At 39.7% G+C, this 22,456-nt stretch overlaps 2 protein-coding genes across 2 annotated transcripts in view; one reads left to right on the top strand and one right to left on the bottom strand.

The window, feature by feature from the left end:
- GATB (glutamyl-tRNA amidotransferase subunit B) overlaps window positions 1–1,637 on the top strand; it is a 43,178-nt gene extending 41,541 nt beyond the window's left edge. Inside the window, exon 13 of the mRNA XM_044430834.1 lies at window positions 698–1,637. Coding sequence (XP_044286769.1) covers window positions 698–823 — 126 coding nt within the window. The 3' untranslated portion in view covers window positions 824–1,637. The remainder of the gene's footprint in view (window positions 1–697) is intronic.
- Window positions 1,638–10,062: 8,425 nt separating this feature from the next.
- The window catches only part of FHIP1A (FHF complex subunit HOOK interacting protein 1A), an 87,283-nt gene continuing 74,889 nt past the window's right edge, over window positions 10,063–22,456 (bottom strand). The window contains exons 11-12 of the mRNA XM_044430893.1: window positions 21,867–22,005; window positions 10,063–12,492 (exon numbers count right to left, since the gene is read on the bottom strand). Of these exons, the coding sequence (XP_044286828.1) occupies window positions 12,242–12,492; window positions 21,867–22,005 (390 nt within the window). The 3' untranslated portion in view covers window positions 10,063–12,241. The remainder of the gene's footprint in view (window positions 12,493–21,866; window positions 22,006–22,456) is intronic.

The raw sequence follows: 22,456 nt of genomic DNA, 5'->3' as shown, positions 1-22,456 counted from the left end.
TGCAAAAAATTAATTTGATCCATACTATCTTTGTCAAGCTTGCTTTCAGTGAAAAGGACAGGAGTCTAGGTTGGCTTAGCATTTCCTAGTGCAGAAAGCACAGTTGGTCTGCAAATGTGAAATCCTCAAATCTGTACAACCTTGTTTGTTCTAGGAACATGACTGAAAAGAAACTACTGCACAAATAAATTCCTTCAAAATGACTGGGTTGCATCTAACGTGAGCTAAGTTTACGAAGTGTAACTAAACAGTCATGTTTTATGTTGAAGGAAAGACACCTGGGGGTGGTGGGGGTTATAATGGTACATGAGGAACAGTATAGTCAGTGACCTGGTTTGCAAATTAGCAAACAACCTAGGGCTGTTTAAGGAAAGAAGCAAGAGTATTTGAGTAAGTAGGCTGCCTCTCGTTACTCAGTTGTTTCCACTATAGCCAAAAGATGCTCCATGGGTTTTTTATCTGAGCAAGGAATGGGTAGGCAGGTACCAGTACGCTTGCTCATGACTACTCAGTGTGAAAACAAACATGTGAATTGAAGTTATGTTAGCCTGCTAGATCTTGAGGTTTACCCTGGCTTTTCTCACCATGAAGAGTGGAGTCTGTTCAGTGTGTTCTTACCTGAGTATGGCAATGGTCATAATAATTTAATCAATCATCCTTCCCCCTTTCTCATCCCTGCCACAATTTCTCTTTCTAGGTTGCAGAGGTAAAGCAAGGAAACCACAAAGTGCTGAATAAGCTCATTGGAGCGGTTCAAAGAACAACAAGAGGACGATCAGACCCTGTCTTAGTAAAGCAAATGCTGGAGAAGCTACTAGCATAGGAGCCTAGGGAGAAAATTCTGTATTTGGCATGTGAGTTCCTGACATTTTCAGTAGCATCAGAGAACTAGTTACTAGTTCAGCATCATCTCTATACCTTTATCTATCAAGACTTTTCTTGATGGTTTTATCACATATTCTAGCTTTTCCCAGACTGTTGTTCTGTTGGTCCAGAAAATAAGCATAAAAGAACAAAAAGTTCTCTTTTGGAATTGCTGATTTTGTAACATAACTGATAAATAGCAGGGGGAAGGATATATTCTATTTTTTTAAATGTCTCAATAAAAACTTCTTAGGGCTTTACCCCATAGGCTGCAGGTAACCCTCTTTACTTAAGAGAAGTATGAGCATCCAGTGAAAGGAGAAGTGCAGAAGCCACGATTGTCTCTGCACAATCCCGTTGCCCTTCAAACTGTATAGGCAGTCATTTTTGGCTGTCAGTGTTTTTCTCCCAGCTGTGAAGAGAGGCTGAGGCACCATCAGAGTTCCTCAGTGGACAGTGGCAGTGTTGCACCCCACAACCCCACATTAAGTCCAAAGTTGGTTTTCTGCCTGCAGAGCCCAGCCAGCAAGGCAAGAACAACACTGACTACGAAGGCAAAGAGAGCACCCACCAAGGTCAAAGGATCTGCTTGAGTATTTTTCCAAAGTTGCAACAGGGACTCTGACTTGTTCTGGGGTTATCCCCACTGCCAACAGTGTTGGGGGACACAGGATTGCACCTTAATGTATTTTCTTTGGCATAATACAAGCAAAATACCTGCTTGATTTCTGAAATATTCTAAAGTCTTCTATAATAAAAAATATGCACAAGTGTTTGTATGGTTAATTATTTGAAATCAATGAGGAAAGGAATCCTTACGTTTTTTCTTCAGCAAAACCTTTGGGTAACAAGCAAAGGTTGTTATAGTTTGATTTTCATCTGATTCTGCATACTTGATAATTAATTCTTTTTAATACTTTTTCACACACATAAACACACTCATTTTTCTCACACTTTTTTTTACACACCAAACCAGAAAATATACTAAAAAAAGAAATAAAAGAATAAAAAATTAAATGAAAATCTATGGTCCAATATTCTCTTAATATCTGGTATTTTGGAATCTTGCAAGTAAGTCAATAAATGTAGGTTGTCCGTTCCTTGATCCTTTGAAATAAGTTGATTTTTTATAGAATTGCAGTAGTCCATATTCTGCTAAATCATTCAGATTTTGCTGGCACAGCAGGATTCTATTCAGCTGCTTATACTCAGGAACTTTAAGGCAACTCTTATAAAATTATTCTTACTTCAGCCACTATGGAAGAGAAATAATTTGCTGTTGGAATGAAGCCAAGAAGGGTTGTGACTGACCTTTCAAACAACTTTCAAGGATTCCATGAACATCTAAAGCAATGATTCCTTACTGCAAGATCCTATGGAGTAGCAAGTTTTAAATATGTAATGAATGAAATCTGTACATACAAAGCATGTGACATAAGCAATGAGTCAGTAATGTTTAGATTGACTTATTTGCCTGGGGAAAGTTAAACTACCTTGGGATTTTTCTGACACCACTGAAAAGTGAATTGTCTATTAACATTAAAAATGGTTTCATTCCTGTAACGGATACATGTCTCTCTACAGTCAAGTATCTGAAGTCAGCAGATGTTGTTCATAACCTTACACAGACCATACATTTTTGTCATACCCTTTTCTCTATTACTGTGTGCCTGCTATTTTTTTTTCTATGTTGGCTCAGGAGAGACATCCACTGAAGCGAGATAACATACAGGATCACAGAAAAAATCCTGAATATGGGAAAGTTTGTTTATTTCAGGCTTTTATAAACCAGTCAATCAGCAACAGCTCTCAGAACAGTGACCAATAAAACAGTTAGAAAAGAACTGTTCCCCTGTGTCTGTTCTTCCAAGACATTGGATTGAATACAACTGATTTGTTACTATAGGTAGAGGGGCAATCTGCAACCATTTATTTTGCTTTATTTTATTGCATTTCTATACCACCCACAAGCTGAAGCCCACTGCTGCTGGGTATTGTCCTTTACAATTGCACCATCTTGTCCTCCACTCCAGCTGCAGCAGAAGCTAGTCCTTCTCAAAGCAAAAGCATTAGTTGCAGTAATGACAACTTGGCAATGAGTTCATTACTCACCTATAGTTACTGTAAAAGAAGCCAATGGTAATGAAAATAAAGATACTAAAAGAATATAGTTTTATGCTTTAATGATGTCAGGATCTGCCTCTTCAGCATGCTATTCTCTTGCTGAAGGAAATGCACAGGCTCCCTGTTCACTACTGGGCCTGATTTAACGACTAATGCACTGAACAAATTGAAGTCAGGATAACTGAAGGAGCATCTTCTTAACCAACTTTGCCAGGTCACCAAGTCATTAGAGGTCTTTGTTCCAGTGGTTATATTAATTAATTAATTAATTAATTGAAACATTTTTATGCCGCCCCATTCGCCGAAGCCTCGGGGCGGCTTACAACATAATGAATGCATAGCCTGCCTGAAGTCGACCAGGACAGGAGAAGAGTTCTCATTGTGGCAGCCCCATTTCTATGAATGGCAGCAGAAGTCCTTTTTATTTAAGCGGCATTTTAACTGTTAATTTCACTGGATTTTATCTGGCCAGGGTGGCTTATTTTATATTGTATTTTTATGTTTATATTTTTGTAATTTAATATTATAATTATTTTTAATTTATTGTCGTAAGCCGCCCCGAGGCTTCAGCGAATGGGGCGGCATAAAAATGTTTTAATAAATAAAAATAATAAGTCAGGGAGGCATCAACATTGCAGTGTTTTTAGAACCCACTAAAAACCTTAAGCCACTGTCTTAAGGTTATCTTTTTGCATTGCTTTGTTTTTTATTCTCTTGCTTGTTTTAATTGTACTTTTTGCCACTCCCAAGTTTGCTTGCAGACCATTATACAAATGTAATAAACTAAAATAGATTGCATTTCAATTAAACTAACAGATAGTATATGGTTTCTACTATGTAACTATTGTTTTTCAGCATCTGCACTGTACTTGGAAAGTTGTAAGAAGACATCTATGGAGTGCAAGTTACAATTGGAAAGTATGCAAAAAATGTGACACCCAAATGAGAGAGAGAGCATTACAGGTGCTAAAAAATTAAAGAAACCTACACTGATTTCTTTTGTATTTAAGAATGTAAGAAATTAAGGCACCTCTGTGTTCTATAGAAGACCAAATCTTCACCTTAGGTATTTTATATTGTTTCCAGTGGTGATGTTTTGGGCTTTCTGTATCTTTGCCTAAATTGCCAACATGTACAGAAGCAGCCTTCTGTGTTTGATGGATGATTAAGATAGAAGGCTGGCTGCACATTCCCACCGGCTGAAGGTAAATAGAGCTGAATTAGGGTTTAGTGAGTAATTCATAACAGCAATTACTACAGTTTTGACTCCATATTCCTTAGTACATGCCAAACATGACAGTGAATACGCCAAGCATACAACTGCACTATGGACTTGTTTCCTAAACGTTAGTGTTTGAATTACCATTTTTAATGCAACTCTGTGCAGCCAAAGCACTATTCCTAGTTAAAACAGCTGAAAATTAATTACTGTCAAACCTTTATGTAAAGAAATGATTGCTTGCTAACAAAGCTTGTTTCTAAGGCTATTTCACAAGTGCCAGAGAGTTCCTACATTACTAGAAAAGCTGATGGCCTGGTTTCTAGTAGTGATTCTAACTCCTGTAAAGGTTACTTACCTCATTATATGGATCTTCTTTGCTTAACTCACTGAGGGAACAATCCTAAGGCCCTTAGGCAACATCCTAGGTCAGATTGCCAGCTTCAACATCAGAGAAAGTGCCCTGACCTCAAAAGTAGAAATTGGAGTGCCATCCCCTCCCACTCACAGCTGCTGCAGAATGGATTATTGCCTCTCTCAGGTCAGGAATGCAATGCTGGAGAGGAGTCAAAGTGGATATTTTAGTTGGCAGCAAGAGGAGACTGGAGAAGAAAGAATACAAGCTAGCCTGAGCCTCATCCAGACTTCCTCCATGCCCCTCTGAAACCTTTTCACTAATGGGCAAAAAGCCCATCTAACAAAAATGCAGGGCAGTGGGGTAGCAAGGCAAAGATGGCCTCTGCTGCTTCCCCCACCCTGCATAAGATGCTTATAAGCATCGAGGGTGCAGCCTGTACGAACTTCACCCTTGCAGTACCTACAGTACTTATGCCAAGGGTGTTGCAGGCAACCACGTTACACCCGCTAAAATTGATTTGCAGTTCAATGTGTGGTTCTGAACCGGGCTACGAGGGATGCATGTATCATGTCTGGTTGGGTCGAGTGGTAGACTTTTGTCAAGGCGCATTGCAAGGCAACTCTAAGCATTCTTGGGGAAAATAAGTGCTGGGTTCTTTTTCTTGTGAGGATGCTGGATCAATACTAACTTTAACAATGGTAGAACTCATCCTTTTGAAATACAACATGAAGATAGCTTCCCTCAGAAAGATATTGAATACAGATCTATAACTGGCGAAGTAATTCTCAGTTAAAAACCAGAATTCTACCTCCCCTTTTTAGAAAAGCATGTATGATAGCTGAATAAATTCCAGTCATGCTTGAATAAAGCATCCTTATGCAACCTTCTCCCAGCAGGCTCAGCCTGGCTATTGCACTGAGATGGCAGTAATGGATGATTCTCCTTCAGATACTAACAAAAACTGCTGATTGTGCTCGACCACTTAGATCAGACATCATAGACTCTTCAATTAACCTTGAACATCTAGACGGAGGCACTTTAGTAACTTAACTTTTCTCTCTCACCTTATTTGGCAGGGGATCAGTGGGAAGGCCATGTCAGCACCATGGAACTAACCTGCACTGTTGTAAAAGCCTCTGATTTTATCTGTGGGAATGCTGTGGGCATAATATATCTTGATTTCAGAAAAGCCTTTGACAAAGTGTCCCATGACATTCTGATCAAGAAACTAGCTAAAAGTGGGCTAGATGGAACAACTATCAGGTGAATCTATAGTTGGATCTACAGAATCAGATTCAGAGAGGGCTTCTCAATGGCACCTTCTCAGACTGGGGAGAGGTAAAAAGTGGGATACCACAGGGCTCACTCCTAGGCCAGTGCTTTTCAACTTTTCTATTAATGACTAGGATGGAGACATGCAAAGAATGCTTATGCAGAAGACACAAAATTGGGTGCGATAGTTAATACCTTGGAAGATACAAACAAATTCAAAGTTACCTTGATAGACCAAAGCATTGAGCTGAAAACAACAGAGTGAAATTCAGTAGGAACAAATGCCCAATTCTGCACCTAGGAAAAGTGAACAAAATGCAGTTACAAGATGGCAGATACATGGCTATGATGCTGTGAGAAGAATTTTCTTTTTCATCCTACCTTGAACCAAATTGTCAGAGAATCTTAACCAAAGAACAGTGAAATGCTCCATTTCCACTGCACAGAGAATTTTGTCAGACCAATTACACCAGGGGTCTCAAACTCAACTTACCTGGGGGCCGCTGCAAGTAGAGTCTGGGTGAGGCTGGGCCGCATCAAGTATTCCACCACCGCGGTGGTGGTGGGCCGCTCATCCCGCGGCCGGCCCAGGTGCTGCCGGTGCTTTGAAGGCCGCAGGGCCCCTCCCCCATGCCCCACCCGTCCCGGCAATTGGCCTGCGGCCGCGAGTTTGAGACCCCTGAATTACACGTAGATTCCTATACAGAACAACACTGGGTGCGACACACATGGCTGGAAAGATGCCACTTTATTACTCATACAATCAACTTTGTGGATCCTCCTCCTAGGATGTGTTTTATATAAGCTCTTTTGGTTTAGAAAAAAAACAGCGTACTAATCTTTTAAAAGTTCTCAGAATGGATGAACTAAGGACATCTGATTTTAGATATACTAATTTCAGTCATTATGCAGTACATCTCTACACCTTATTGTATGGTTGAGTGGGTAATGCATAGCATTGACTTGGGCTATAGTCCTATTTAGAAACCACTATGTCACACTGCACTCAAGATAGTGCTCAGACCATTTTCTCTCTACAATTCAGCTTCTATTAAAACAGATATTGCGAATAGTAATGTGGCTGCAATCTAGTGCCTGCTGAATGCTATCTGCTTTTAATGGAGGTTAATTGCAATCCAATTATCAATTTCATTTTAATGCTATTAATTCTTATGGTGATCATGCCACCTGTGGCAATGAGTTCCATAAATTTATTTGGAAATATAGCAAGTAGTTCTTTCTTGTGTTGACCCTATCTCAAAGAGTTGTCACTAAAAGGAACGAAATAAAAGCTGCAAAATGCAGCACAGATAGCTAGATATGTTGACAGTTTTGGTGCAGCAGAAGCTAGATTATACTGCATCCCATCACCAGTCATTTTGCAAATGCAGGAAGCACCTTAGAAATTTAAAATGCTATAGACGAAAAATAAGATGACTATGATCAAGGCTTCCTTTTATAAGCAGCATCAATAAGGAGTATCACACTATCTACTGATGAACTCCTCCTTATATATATATTTACGAAACACAATGTGTGTATAGTGGATATTGTTTGCAAACTGGATATTAATTTGCAGAGGAGCTTCATGGACCCATGAGACCTTACTTTAGCACAGGCATTCTACTGACCTCAGCTTATAACCAATTTTTCCACAAATTAGTTATGAATGCCTAAACTTATTAATAAATGCCCAATTTGGGATAGTATAATAGCATCTCTTGCATTAAGCTCCTGGAGACATTGTATATAAAGTTAGTCTAAGTAAAACCACCCAAGTTTTGGCAGCTACTAGGCAACAGTGGGTTCTGGGCCATACAATTTCACGTTGAAGAGAGAGGAATTATTTAAATTACACACAAGCAAGCACCAGTTTGGGTCCAAAATCTGAGAGAAAACATAATTTTACTTACTAAGGGATCTTGTAACATGTTGTCTGTTTTTGTCATAACAAGTAAAATCTCCCTTTCTAGCCATAGCAGGGAGAAAACTGAGTGTTAGGCCAGTATGAACAGTTGACAGTTTCCTGGGCTTAATGCAGTTTTTTAGCATCTTGCAATTTACATTTTAAAAAATGTATTCTACAAGAAATACTAATATTCTTAAGGCATTTGTTGCATACCCCCCAGAGGATCAAGGCAAGAACCTGTTGTGAGCCACCCAGAGGTGTTGTGGCACAACTGGGCAGCATACAAATGTTTTAAATACATAAATGAATAAATAACCTTTTCCATGAGATGCATCAAGTAAACTGTGGAGTTCCTGAATATTAGTTATTAGATATTTGATATGCTAACTCAGACATAGCCTGAACTCAAAGACCTCACATCAGTTTGTGGATGCGCAAACTTAGCTGAAACACACACCAGATCTAGCTGACTGATAATCAGTAAAATGCTTTATCTGAGTTGACTTTGTTAGGGAAAGTTGTTAACTATTACTGCTGAAGCAGTATCTCAGGGCTAGCTTGCTTTTTAAATGTCTTTTTGGGTTGGTACCCATCACTGAATTATCCCAAATAGCTTACTTATGCAAAGCAATCCAAAGCAATCCAAAGCCACATTAACTAAGATGCAATTTTCACTTTCCCTGAGATGGCATTTATATAGGAATAATTACAACACTACAGCTTGAATTAGTGCTATAATCATGGCTCGGGTAATTACACCAGAACACTGCAGCACTCGATTGCAGGGGAGTTTTCACAGGGTTTGTGTTCTGACATGTAAAGCAAAAACCAGAATAGCAAAGTCATCTTGTATTTTGCATTCCCATGGCTAAAAAACAATCTCCCTACCAGGATTTTGTGGTTAATTTTACTTTTTTAAATAACAAAATTCTGTGGTCTTCAAATTGCTAATACTATGAAAATCCCTGAGAGCACTCTGTTCTTCAAATTATATTGTCAAAGATAGCTACATGGACAGACAGACAGACCTTCCTCTCTGCTCTCAGTGGGACTCTTAACTTTACAAATGGCCTACATAAGAGGCACAACATAACAACTCTAGTAAATGCAACCTGGTAAATTGCTTATTAAATCAAGTCACCCACAAACACAAACTGTGAATACAGTTCAAATAATATAGTAGAATTATCATGTCATAATTGAACTTCATAAATGCTAGCCAGATCCTACTTCTCACCCAGGAATTTTAATGCTTCTGAAAATGGCCAATGTGACAACCTTTGTTTACTTGGGAAATGGCCATTGCAATCATATGAGCAGTGCAAACAGCCCTATGGCTTAATTCTATTAAAAAGAAGCTTCAGTCATCATCCTCAGCTATCAGGAGAAATAACTTCACATCTGAAGCGGATTTGAATGCTTATAGTAGAAAAGTAGGATATGTATCTAAAGTATATAAACAAAAGCAAGCTGAGCTTCTCCTTCCGGAAGTGAATGGCTAAGTCTCCATGCACTGATAAGCCATAGCTGTCTTGTCATGAATGAACATGTTTGTTGGAACTGACAACCCATTTGCTCCTGCTTTGTGACTCCCCACCAATGTGACCACTGCAAAAATTAACACTGGTTTGTTTAGTGTATTGCCCAAACTGGTGGGGGGGGGGGCAGATGCCTCTTGGACTGCAGCCAGAATCAGTGTTAGGGTTCATTCTTGGTTTACAGTTACTGACTTGACAAAGGAACCACAAACAAGGAGATCCCTCTGGGCAACATGCTAAGCAAACCCTTCCTTGTTTGTTTAGTGATCACACTACAGGGAACAAAGAAATCAAGAACAGATAGGTTATGTGTACAAATAGGCAGTCTGTTCATAATACATCAGGATTTTCCAGAACTGGCAGCTTACCTTTCCATGTGAACAGTCACTGACTGGCAGCAGTTCCCTAAGTTCAAATAGGGTCAATTCCCACTGCTATCTGAAGAAGTCAGCAACTGTACCTGGGACCTTGATCCATCTAGGCTTGCTCAAACTTGCACCTGCATTTTACTGATTCATGAGGAGTGGAACTATTCTTTAGTTAAGGCTCACACAAAAGCTGAGCAGAATCAGTGTCGGAAGGACAACTGTCAGAAGGACAACACAGTGGGAAGTAAGAGTACCTCAGTTCCTGAAACAGTAGAATAGTCTATGATTCTATTCAACAAAACAAACATCTAAAGCCCTGAAACAAGCCTAAAAATTGTGTGATTACTCCATTTGAACAAGAAGCAGATCAAAAACACATACAGCGATAACATAATAACACAGCTGCTTGGTTGGTTTTTAAAAGGTAATGCTTTTTAATAATACAATAAACTTTGCAGCATGATTCTTCTATTACATGTAACACATTTCCAGTCATTTACATATACTGTGGTTAACACACACACACCCCAACCCTGCCATTACAAAGTCTGCATTTTAAAGAAAACCTTCACCTACCTTAAGTTTAAACCAGAAAAAGATAACACAGTGGCTGCTGACACTGAAATCTGCTGCAGTTATGTGCACAAATGTATGAAGGATGGATCCCTTCCCATGGACTGGGTAACAGGGCTAGAATTATGAGTAACTGGATATATTTACTAAGGCTAAAGGTGTCATCCTATGCATATTCAGACAAAAAATGTTCTACAATTCCCAGTGTCCCCTTGGCAGCCATGTGAGCAGGATCAGGGTGGGATTTGTAGGATTTTTCTCCTACCTAAATGTAGCAGGCTGCATCTTAAAGAACTCAAGTATCCTATTAATATACAGGCTAATGGGCTGAGAGGAGAACAGGCTAAAGATAGGATTGTCAGGTCCTTTCTGGAATTGTCTACTACTTTCAATGTTTAGTTAAAATAAAGGAAACTAGTCACCGTTCCTTTTATTTTCTTGTGGCCTGCAAGATCCTAATTCTGCCTATAGCAGAGGTAAACAGGCAGAGACCACATCAGGACAAACCAGTGAAACAAAGAACTGAGAATTAGCAGTTCCACTCATGGTTTCAAAAGAATGGTGCACCTTTCTGTGGCAAGCTTGAGGCAATCTGCCCAAGAGAGGCTTCAGAAAGTCAGTGCCATGTTTTATTGTCAAAGATAGATCCTCTCTCCTCCTACAATTAGTACTTCTATATGGAGTAAACAAACAGAAACAAAACCAACTGCTTCCAAGCCCACTCTTTATATCCTGTTTCCATTGGTTTTAGAGTAGTTTCTTATTTTCACCTACTGTAAAAGCAAATGAAGGCTTTCAAGTACTCAGCCATTGGTTACAGAAAGCCAACTTCAGCACTGGAAGAACAATTATTTTTACTAGCAACAGCTGAAAAGCATCTGTAATGCACCAATTCATCATGTTCCGACCTGTTCTAATGAGCCTCATTACTCACAGAAGAAAATGTTCTTAAGAAATTGGATACCAACTGCAACAGGTTCCAGTGTATGTATCCCAGGCAACATCCTCTTCTCTATTACTAGTGAGAAATACATTCGTGCCATCCCTCAAAAGTGCAATATTAGGACAAGTCCACTTATATAATAAATAAATAGCCAGTGTTTACAAGTACCACAAAGCCTTTTCATGAACATTTAAACAACTAGAAATACAGCTTACAGAGGCAGGGTATCTTTTCCACCTGAAAAAAAAAACCTTATAAAATAGTAACAACTTTCAAAGAAGATAACCTTTAACACTACTAAAATATTTCCTTGAATATTTGTCTTCAGCTTATCAATAAAAGTATACAAAGATGTTCTCAAAAAAAGTTACAGTTTGCATAGAAATATCTTGTCATGTGCAAATCTTACTAAAATAAGGCTTGAGTGTTTAGGTAGCAATCTATTTTCAAGAATGCTGAGAAATGGAAGAGAAAATCTCCCTACAGTCTGCACTCAACATCCATTTATTCATTTCATCTAAACTTCAAAGGAGCCAACAGCTGAGTGTCAGATTTGTCCACAACATAAGGCAACATGGTATGTACTCAGCACAGCACCTGCTTTCATCAAGTCACAAGCGTATATGTTGAATACATTTGGATTCACAACTCTAGCCATTGGTAAAGCAGAACTTAAGGGAAGGATTGTTAGCTCCTCATTCAATAGATACCTAAAGAGTAATTTACATAAAAGGCTTATTGGATTTGTCCTGTTGCCCCTATTCTCTTAGGGTACAATCCTATGCATGTTTAGACATAAAAAGTACTACAACTCTCAACATTTCCCAAGCTACCTTGTAGCTATTTACACAATTGTGCCTTTTTTACCCAAAGTGTCTACTGTGCTGTTTAAAGAGGAAAATTGAGGTAAGTAAAAGGATTAGGTACAATAAAGAGGCATTTCATAAAATTCATATGGTGCACAGCTGGAAATAAGGCCCAACATAAAGATGTAACAATTTCCCTCAAATCAAGTATTACCAGGAATATAAAATCTTTTACTTTCTAATCAAATGTCTTTAAACATGCTAAAATTAATAATAATCCTCAAAATCACCAAATACTTTGTAACACAGAATGGAATGTTCCTGTGCGAGAGCTGCCAGCTCCTTGAGAAATTCTGGAAAGAGGGCAGCTGCAAGGATGGCGTTCCGGATATGCAGGGGAACACTGGGAAGAGCGGCTCCTTTCTTTGCCTTACTCCCGAAGAAAGGCTGCAGGATGGCTTGGGAAGTTTCTGAAAGGTTCCTGCCTTTCCCTGCAACATTGTTGTGCTGTGTCTGGTCTGAAACCCAAAAGAGAAAACTGATCGATTTTGTGCTGAATTACACATAAACCTAGATAATTCCACAAAGGAGAATATTACATAGAATCAAACCTAGATAATTACACAAAGGAGAATATTACATAGAATTCCTGGGGTTCCAATATTCCACCAACAATTTACAAATGTATTTATCCAGACATGGCCTTGAAACATTAAGTCATTTTACAGCATATTTAAGCATCCAAAGCACTTTAAGGTTCCCACAAACATCATAGAAAGGTTAGGTCATGAGTATTCTCATTTTACCAATAGAAAACTAATGCTGAAAGTGAGTGACTTACCAAAATGAAGTATCTGGAGTTTTGCTCCTTGCTTTAACAAATGTAGACAATGTGAAAGTGTAAACACAGTCCACAAGTGCCAGTCCACCAGTTGTGAACACCTTCTTCAATTTGCTGTTCTCCAGATGTTTTCAATTTCAACTCCCAGCAGTTCCAGCCAGCATGGAATGCTGGGAGTTGTAGTTCAAAACATTATGAGAACAACAGATTGGAGAAGACTAGTATAGGTAAAAATCTTTACAGCTTCCAGGTGTTTCCATGTGCATCTGTTTTTCCACATGCTGCTTATACTAAACTAATAGTAAACTATGCAAGTGCATTGTCATGGCTGTCCCATAAGTGTAGTCACCAGAGTTGTGAGTCAGTACATAAACCCTCCAACTCTGACCCTGATTCTAACTCATTTATTTATGTATCAGTACAGGAAATACACTAATTATGCATTTCCTATATTGATTGAAAGCACTCAACCTACAAAGCATTTCATCACTGCCGATGTGAATCAGCAGGCTGCCTTTGGAACCTTTACCATTTAAAGTTTGGGTCTAAAGGCTAAAGCTAGACTACTAATGTTTGCAATACATTTTTCCATAATCATCATCTTCTATAATACATTGACACATAAAATATTTCCCCTCTGTTACTAGCATAAAGTGTTCAAAAACAGCTAACTTGGTTGATGCTTTTTTGCCATTGTGATTTTTATATGGCACCACTTTCACTAATTATGAAATTAAAATATATCCTGAAAATATAAACTGAAAAATGAGTTAATCAAATTATATGTGAAACAGGAAATTTTAACGTATTATTTATATCACAACTTAAATTTCTTAGGAGTCAGAGTTGGCACATTTTTACCAACTCACCTGGTAAATTTTTTAGTTTCAGGACAAGGAAAAACTGTTTGTAGGCTAGCCTTTGCATAGTTGCTGGGGTCCAATAGCTAGCAGTCAACTGAAAGGTCGCTCTGAAAGGGTGTGGGGGGAAGAGAAATGACAAAAGCAGTGCCCCCAAAATGTAATCCTCTCAATTTTAAGAGCTGAATTGACAATTCTTAATCTTACCCTCCACCTTTTCAACACTTCCCTAAATCTTCAGCTATTCCAGAAAAAAAAGGAATTTACTCACCTATGCTTTCTGGAGTACTTACTGCTGTGATCACTGTGCTTCCCTAACAGTTCTATAAAAACCCATAATGCAAAGGTTAAGAAGGAAATGGAGCAAGGGAATTTGCAACCTGCAGAAACAGAGCAGATAATACAGGTGTGCAAATCTCTACCCCATTGATTTCCCATCCATTAAATTTGCATACATTTCTGCAGTTTTTAAAAACTGTCAGATTACCACAGCAGTGCTCCAAAAACTGAAAAAATGAGTAATTACTATTGCCTCTTTCTGGAATAGCTAGAGACTTGGAGAAATTCGAATAGGTGAAGGATGCTAAGAAGTGTCAGTTCATTGTTTAACTGACTAGACAATGCTGCACATATGAAACAGCCAGAGAGCTCTAAGTGCATACTTGCAAATGATGAACAAGAATAACAATTATTCCCATTTCCACATGTTTGAGGCAACCCCCCCCCCCCTCAAAAAATAGCCAAGGAAAGAGCAGTGCTCCTTCTATTCTGTTTCATCATTAATGGAAAGTCAATCACTGGCAAGATCAGTGAGCAGCAGGGGGGTTTGTTCACTTTCCAAGTGGCTCAATAGCCATACCTGACAACCCATGATAAAGTCACCCTGTTCATTCAGATGATACAGTAATCTGTTATGCACAAGAAGAACTCTGAGAGCCATTGGTTCTCAGGGCAGCAGATTCATGAAAAATAAATCACCCTACAGAAACAGTGCTAGATTCAGACATGACATCTTATTAACAAAACCTTGTGTTTTGTGTCTATTGAACACTTCAACATCTCTTTTATAAGAATTTGTCCGAATCTACAAGCTGCTGGCATTGCAGTACTGATAATACCGCCTTTAATCATATAGTGTGGTAATTTCCAATAGTTTACCCTTTCGGGGAGATTATACAGGGGAAAAACCCTTTGTATTAGAAAGCTCTTTAAGAATGACAGATGTTCTTTAAATTACAGGCAGTCCCCAAGTTACAAATAAGTTCCATTCCTGAGAAAATAGAAATTCATCTTTCAGTCAAATTTGTATACAAGTCAGATCAAGTATAGTTGGCTCTCCACATACACAGGGATTAGGGATGCAGGACCCCCACGAAAGTGGAAAAACTGTAAATATCTCCAGCTGCACCCACCCCCTGTCCAAACTTGCTGATGCCTTCTCTTTGCAACAAAGAAATGCTGGAGAGATTTCCCTCTCTGGACAGAGCAGGAAAGAATGCTTTGGAGGCCTCCCTCTCTCCCTTGTCACTTTGTCTCTCTCTATGGTGATGATGATTTTCTGCAGTTAATATTTAAAAATCAACAGACTTTACGGCAGTTCATTTGTAAGTACAGGTTCTTCATACTTCATACATTTGTAACTCAGGGACTTCCAGTATCTACTTGCTTTTTGGAAGTTAATACGCACTAAAAGCCTAACATTACAGCATTGCTCAATTCCTGCAATGCAAAGAACCTAACAACACTTTCAACATTTGACTAGTTGGCATATTGATGCCACTCTTGAATGGATATTTGGTTTGCCTTTGTTAGAGGTTATATGTAATTAACATATTCAAATCCATGTAGTTGCATCATTTTGTCCTCTTTTTTTGTTAGTTTTGTTGAAACTTCCAATAAAAATAAGTTGAAAAAACTGAGAAGGCAAGACTGCACTCATGCAACAGCAGAACAGCTGTTAAATGTACAGTTATGAAAGAGCTGAAAGTGTGTGTGTGTGTGTGTGTGTGTGTGTGTGTGTGTGTGTGTTTATTAAAAAGCTCTTTTCCAGTTGCAGATCTTGAGGCACTGAAAAATAAAAAATAAAAGGCCAAGGAATGAGTTCCAGTCCTTCTGAAGTGTCATGTTGGTACCATTGGAAGGGCAGTCAGCAGTGACATCACAAAAGCAAGGAGCAGCATATTTTGTCATACTTGCCATATAACTTTATAGTCACTCCTGACAATGCATAATTTTATTTATTTATTTAAAACATTTTTATGACACCCCCATCGCAACAAAGCCTCGGCGCGGCTTACAACAAAAACAAAGTTATACAATAAAAATATTAAAACCCGGTGCATCTCAGCTTAAAAATTTTAAAATCCTACAAATAGCCAATAAATTAACACTTAAAATAAGTTTTAAATAAAAAGGTCTTAGCCTGGCGCCAAAAAACAAATAACAACAGCGCCAGGCAGACCTCTCTGGGGAGCGCATTCCATAGGTGGGGCACCACCGCAGAGAAGGCCCTCCTCCGGGTACTCACCCTCCTAATATCATTCACAGAGGGTTCCCGGAGAAGGGCATCTGTTGCTGATCTCAAGGGGCAGGAAGGCATATATGGACACAAGCGTTCCTTCAGATACCCAGGACCCAAGCCATTGAGGGCTTTATAGGTCATAACCAACACCTTGAATTGGGCCCGGACTTCAATCAGGAGCCAGTGCAGCTGACGGAGAACTGGGGTTATATGAGAACAACGCCCAGTCCCCGTCAGCAGCCTGGCAGCTCTATTCTGCACCAATTGAAGTATCCGGACCATCTTCAAGGGTAGCCCCACGTAGAGCGCGTTGCAGAAATCTAATCGGGAAGTTACCAACACGTGTGTCACTGTCGCCAGGCAATCGTTCTCCAGGAAGGGACGCAGCTGATGGATCAGCTGAAGCTGAAGGAAAGCGCTCCTTGCCACCGCCGTCACCTGAGCTTCTAAAGACAGCTCAGGGTCGAGGAGCACTCCCAAGCTGCGAACCCTGTCCCTCAGAGGGAGTGCAACCACATTTAGGACAAGGCCCAAGTCCCCCATCCCGAGGCCCGAACCACCCACCAACAGGACCTCCGTCTTGTCTGGATTGAGCTTCAGTTTATTGGCCCTCATCCAGCCCATTACCTCGGCCAGGCACCAGTTCAGCACAGCTACTGGATTGGTGGAAAACGAGAGGTAGAGCTGGGTATCATCAGCGTACTGATGATTCCGCAGCCCACACCTCCTGATGACCTCTCCCAGCGGTTTCATGTAGATGTTGAATAGCAAGGGGGGACAAAATGGACCCCTGCGGAACTCCATGGCATAACTGCCATGGCGCAGAGCCATAGTCCCCCAACACCACCTTCTGAAATCGGCCGTTGAGATAGGAGTGGAACCACCACCACGCGGTGCCTCCAACTCCCAATCCCGCTAGCCTATTCAGAAGGATACCATGGTCGATGGTATCGAAAGGTGCTGAGAGGTCCAGGAGAACTAACAGGGACGCACTCCCCCTGTCTCTGTCCCTGCACAGGTCATCGTACAGGGCGACCAAGGCAGATTCAGTGCCATACCCGGGTCTGAAGCCGGACTGAAATGGGTCCAGATAATCAGTTTCATCCAAGAATGCTTGGAGTTGTCCCGCCACCACCCGCTCTAGCAGCTTGCCCAGGAACGGGATGTTGGCCACTGGTCTATAATTGGCAGCCAACTCTGGATCCAGGGATGCCTTCTTTAGGACTGGTCGGACTACCACCTCTTTTAAATGGGGTTGCCTGCTGGGTTCCAATGACAGAACAATCCATCGTGGACAAGAACAATTTAAAACCAACCATGAAATTATGATACTTCATGAAAAATGTCACCCTGTAAAAACCACACCACACCAAAAACCGCATGTCCAACCATTATAGCTAGTTCCCCTTAGTGGATTGTTTCCTGGACTAAACTGTAGAGTCTGTGCTTCATAGTGAACAAAAAGTGCTCAATACAGAAGAATTAGGCAATGATCAAGCCTAAAAATGTGGCAGGGGATGTAGGAAAGAAGGTCTGAAAAAGAACTAGAATGTATTTTAAAACAGAAATAAATCAAAACTTCATGAATAAATATTTACTGAATATTGGGACTTGATCAGAGAATCACAAAGTATTATTGCTGGAAGGGCCAATAAGAAAATCAGGTCCAACCCCAATACAGGACCTCAGAGCACTCTCACAGCATGAATATGTATTTTGAACATAGATGAAGCAAGGTTAAGAATATGATAGGCAAAGATTTCATGGTAAGTCCTTGGGAGACACATAAAACAGTGCTAAGATTCAAAGAGCCATAAAACTAATTCCATTTCCCAAAAGGACCATTAGACTTGTTCCCCCTCTAACATGATGACCCAGGAAAACTACTTTTGAAAATGAGGCATGCTTCAAAATCATGATATGTTATGCAAGTCAGCAGTTTCAGTAATATCCGCTAGGGTACCATAGCACAAGCCACTAACATGAACCTAAGTTATTCACTGGATCCCAGCATTTATACATCAAGCTGTCTCTCAAAATCTATAGGACAGTTACCATGCCCCACAGGAAGGGCTTTTGGACTACAGCTTTCAATTCCAATAAGCTCTGATAAACATCTTAGTTACTGCATATACTCTTGATATGCTAAGAACACATTAAGTAGGAGGTGATGGCTTTGCAGGCCCCCTAATATTAGAGGATGTCAATAAGACTATTAGACATGCAGCTAGATTAAAATAGAACTTAAATAGAATGAGAGATGTAAACTCCCATTTCACAACACTGCTGAAAAGCATCACATTAAATCAAACAAAGACAACAGGCTTGCTCTGAAAAATAAGAGTGACTTTTTACACAATCCAGCAATTTGTCACTATAGTTAGTGTTCTCGCAAGGTTCTACACATTACCCATCATTTCTAACATAGCTTCTAATGGCAACTCATCTCCACAACAGCTATATACGAATGGTCCAACAATACAGTGATTAACAAGGGCTTCTGGGTGCAGGACATCAATTCTGAATTCAGAACACTGACTGCAATCCCAGGAATGCATTTGCAGTGTTGTCCAGAAGATTCTTTCTCAACACCTGCATTCACATAACATCTAAATGACTACACTCTTTTCCAGATGATCCAGTATATTGCCTCTGAAGGTGTTGCTTCTATTTAGCTATTTTGTAGTCATGGAAGCTAACAAACTTACTGCTACATGAGTTTGTCTAAAAGCTGCATCACTGCATCTTACAGAAATTACATACTGCATGACAAGTTACCTGCATTTGCACTAATATAAACCTTAACCTATAACCAACCAACATACATAAACGGTGGGGAGAAATACTCATTCATTTCTTCCACCCCTTTCATAATGTTATGTACTTTCTTTTCTTTGAAAATAAAAATATAACTCAGAGCTATCCACAGTGGACTTCTTTATAGTTAGCTTAGGATTTCACCATTCTGAATAATTTGGAGACAGCAGTCAGTGGCACTGTTTAGTCTGGACACTAGAGCAGAGGTCTGCTCCTGAAGCTCAGCTGAGTGAATGGGACTCAGATGCCCCAAACATAACAGGGATGCAGGTTAACTAAGTCTTTGCCTCTGGGCTGTGGAGCACGAAATGCAGCAATGAGAAAGGGGGAGTAGAAAGTGATAGCAGGCACATTTCTCTATTCCTGTTTAAGACAAAGAGTGCGCCTACACAGATCTGGGACTACTGTCATCACCAGTCTCCCAAGTAGTTGGGTCAAGGGAAAGGAGGTAGATTTTATCTCTGCTTCTTGCTCTCCTTCTGGAAAATTTAGCAACACTTTCTTCCTCTCTAAGCTTTTGCCTGCCCTTCTAGGCATTATCAGCTTGACAAATTGCCTCTTACTTGATTACTGGTACTGCTATCCATAGTTCTAGTCCTCCTTCTTCCTCTCAACTCCAAGAGCTTGAAAATAGATAAGTGCACAGATTCTGTCCAAGTCCCCTTTCCTGTTTTAATTAAGCACTCTTGGAGCAACTTTAGTGCTTGTTGTTCCACATTTTTCAGTTGGAAGTCCCTGCAGAGCTCCTGCGGTAGCAAGGGTTGCTATGGGAGCATGGGGACATGCATTTGTTTGAGTGGTACAGTCTTCTCCAAGCTGGTGACGTTCAGATATCCATCTACATCTTCCAAGCAGGCTGATAGACGTTTTAGTCCGAAGTATCTTGAAGGCAGCAGGTTAAGAAGGCAGGGAAGTTGGAGGGAATTTGTGCACCTCTGCTGAGAACAGGGTGGGGGCATTGCTGCTGCTTTTGTTCCTCTCATCATGTGCAATGCCAACAGCACAACAGCTACCACACTGCTGTGTGATCGCTGTACTATTGCTTCCCATCTTTTCAATCACCTTGGGGCTCTTTCACTCAGCGCCACAGGCAAGAAAAGCTGCATTCTAATCCAATTCTATGTTTGCAGCTTGAATTAGAATGGTAAGCCCATTACGGACATAGGAATAGGAAAACTGTGCTACTTGTACTTCTACAACTTCTATTTAATAAATGCTCCTAACAGTCCATAACCACACGCCGCACAGCTCTGGCTGCGGGTGAAAAGAGATTAAATAAATAAATAAATGTGCCCAACGACTAAGCACGTTTTGAAATTGCTTAGAAAAGCAGGTTATCTTTGACAGGTGACATTCCAGTGCAGCATATAGACAACATCTTCTTGGTCATCACACTAATAGTTGTGCAAGAAGACCTTTATAAAGTCCAAAGTTTACAAAGTTGTTCAGGGAATTAAAGGCCTGTTTAAGAAAACTGGTTACAAGTGCTCATGGATGATTTCCTTTGAGTTTCCCAATACACATTTTTTGTGCAAAAATCTCCCAAACCATTTTCTTTAAAGTTAAGACACTTAAGTAGGTGTCTGAGGATTCTATAAAGGCAGCTGTTGAAAGTGACTTGCAGAACATGAAGGTGCTCACATGAGCTTTAGTTTTAATACCCTATTTGTGTCTTGGTTGCTGCAGTGAAAGCTGACATTAGAACCTGTGGCAATATATTCAAAAGGCAGCTGTAGTGGGGGAAAGCTGTTCCATATGATAAGATACAACATCTCTTTCCTTCACCCTGAGGGGAACATGGCTAGGCTTATTTTTAACATAGTCTACTCCACTTGAGATGACACATTCACAAGATGTTGCACATGCTCATCTCTTACACCAATGCAAAAACTGCAGAGCCTTTTCTTGCTATAAATGTTTCCTCTCAGTCACATGGTCAGTCTAAAAATAAAGCAAGCCATGTAGAGAAGAAAAAGGCGGTATCTTCTTCAGGAGTTGAAAATTATAGTTAAAAGCTGTTTGTCGAGAAAGGTTTCATCATCTGATCTAAAAGTTGCTAAGTCAAGAAACTTATTGGGACAACCTACTCAATCTCAAAGGGTTTCTGTAAAGATAAAGTAAGACAATAGTGTATGTTGCCCTTAGTTTCCTGAGGGAACAGGAGCATATAATAGAGAGTAAGGAACATGTCTGTCTGATACAGCACATGCAAAAGGTCCCAAGTTCGATCCCCAACATGTCCAGTTAAATGGTGATGGTAAATACCACAGCCTCAGTTCTTGGAACAGATGGACAAATAATCCAACCATGGATGGGGCAGTTTCTTATGATGTTTATATATTTAATATCTTATCTAATCTTATCTTTACCAACAAGATAAAAATTTTGGGAGAGCCTTGCTTTACTCTATTTTGCAAAGACAGCAACCACAGGGCTAAAGGCAACTCTCATCATTGGACAGCTCTGTAAACAGACTTGATATCATGCCACATATTTTCCACAAGATGTGAGAAGATATCTCAGGCTTCCAAGACCCCTACCTTTCCCATGCACCTTCCAGCTCTACCTTGAATGAATAATGCACCCAACTAAGCGATCAGGAACCACCAATACAAAGCACAAAATAACCACATGATAAACATTTTCTATTCTTTGGGATCTTTAAAGAAGGGGATCAGTGGGATGTCTTATAAATACTTAATGCCACCAATTTTCTATCTAACATATTAAAGCAATCAAGAATATGTTTGCATACTGGTGTATACTTTGCTTCCTCTTCATTTACTCAGATCTTGTTAGAACAGGAACTGTTGGTAGAGCATATTGTTATATGTTATCCTATGAAGAACTTGCCTTTGGTCAAGGACTCTGGAGGAATATCCGACATGTCCACTCGTAAAAGCAAGTATTGTTGCGCTTGCAGGAGAAGGCCAGGAAAATCCTTTTCAATAGAAGCAAACTGCTCAATTTTGTTTTTCACAGATGCCAGGACCTGCCAAAACAATACCAACAATAAACCTTTATCACATAGGTTATATACTGAATTATCTAGGCACTGTATCTCTTGCTCTCAAAATCACATTAAGGACACTCAAATTGCCATTATCTGCACATCATTATTAATGCATCAACTTTAAGGCACTGTTCTACAACACCTAAATAAAAACTTAAAGGTGAAATATTTGCAAAATCTCTTTTTTAAAAAGCAGGGGCTTCTAAAACTGTCACACATTAATGAGACTTAATTAAAAACAACAAAGACAAATGGAGAGATCTCCAGTTTTCTCATACCAATACCACAGAGTAAGGCTCTAAGGAGTTTATTCTAAAATAGGCAAAATGTAAAACAACAAACTGAACATAAAGCTGGCATTTTAATGCTGTAATGCTCTTGCCTCTCTCTAGGGTCTAAAGAATCATCATCATCACATTCAAATACATTT

The sequence above is a fragment of the Varanus komodoensis genome, unplaced genomic scaffold (assembly GCF_004798865.1).
Source record: "Varanus komodoensis strain SLA01 unplaced genomic scaffold, ASM479886v1 scaffold21, whole genome shotgun sequence".
NCBI classification, from domain to species: Eukaryota; Metazoa; Chordata; class Lepidosauria; order Squamata; family Varanidae; genus Varanus; species Varanus komodoensis.
The sequence above is the reverse complement of the archived record's forward strand: the minus strand, read 5'-3'. Positions and strand labels throughout refer to the sequence as shown.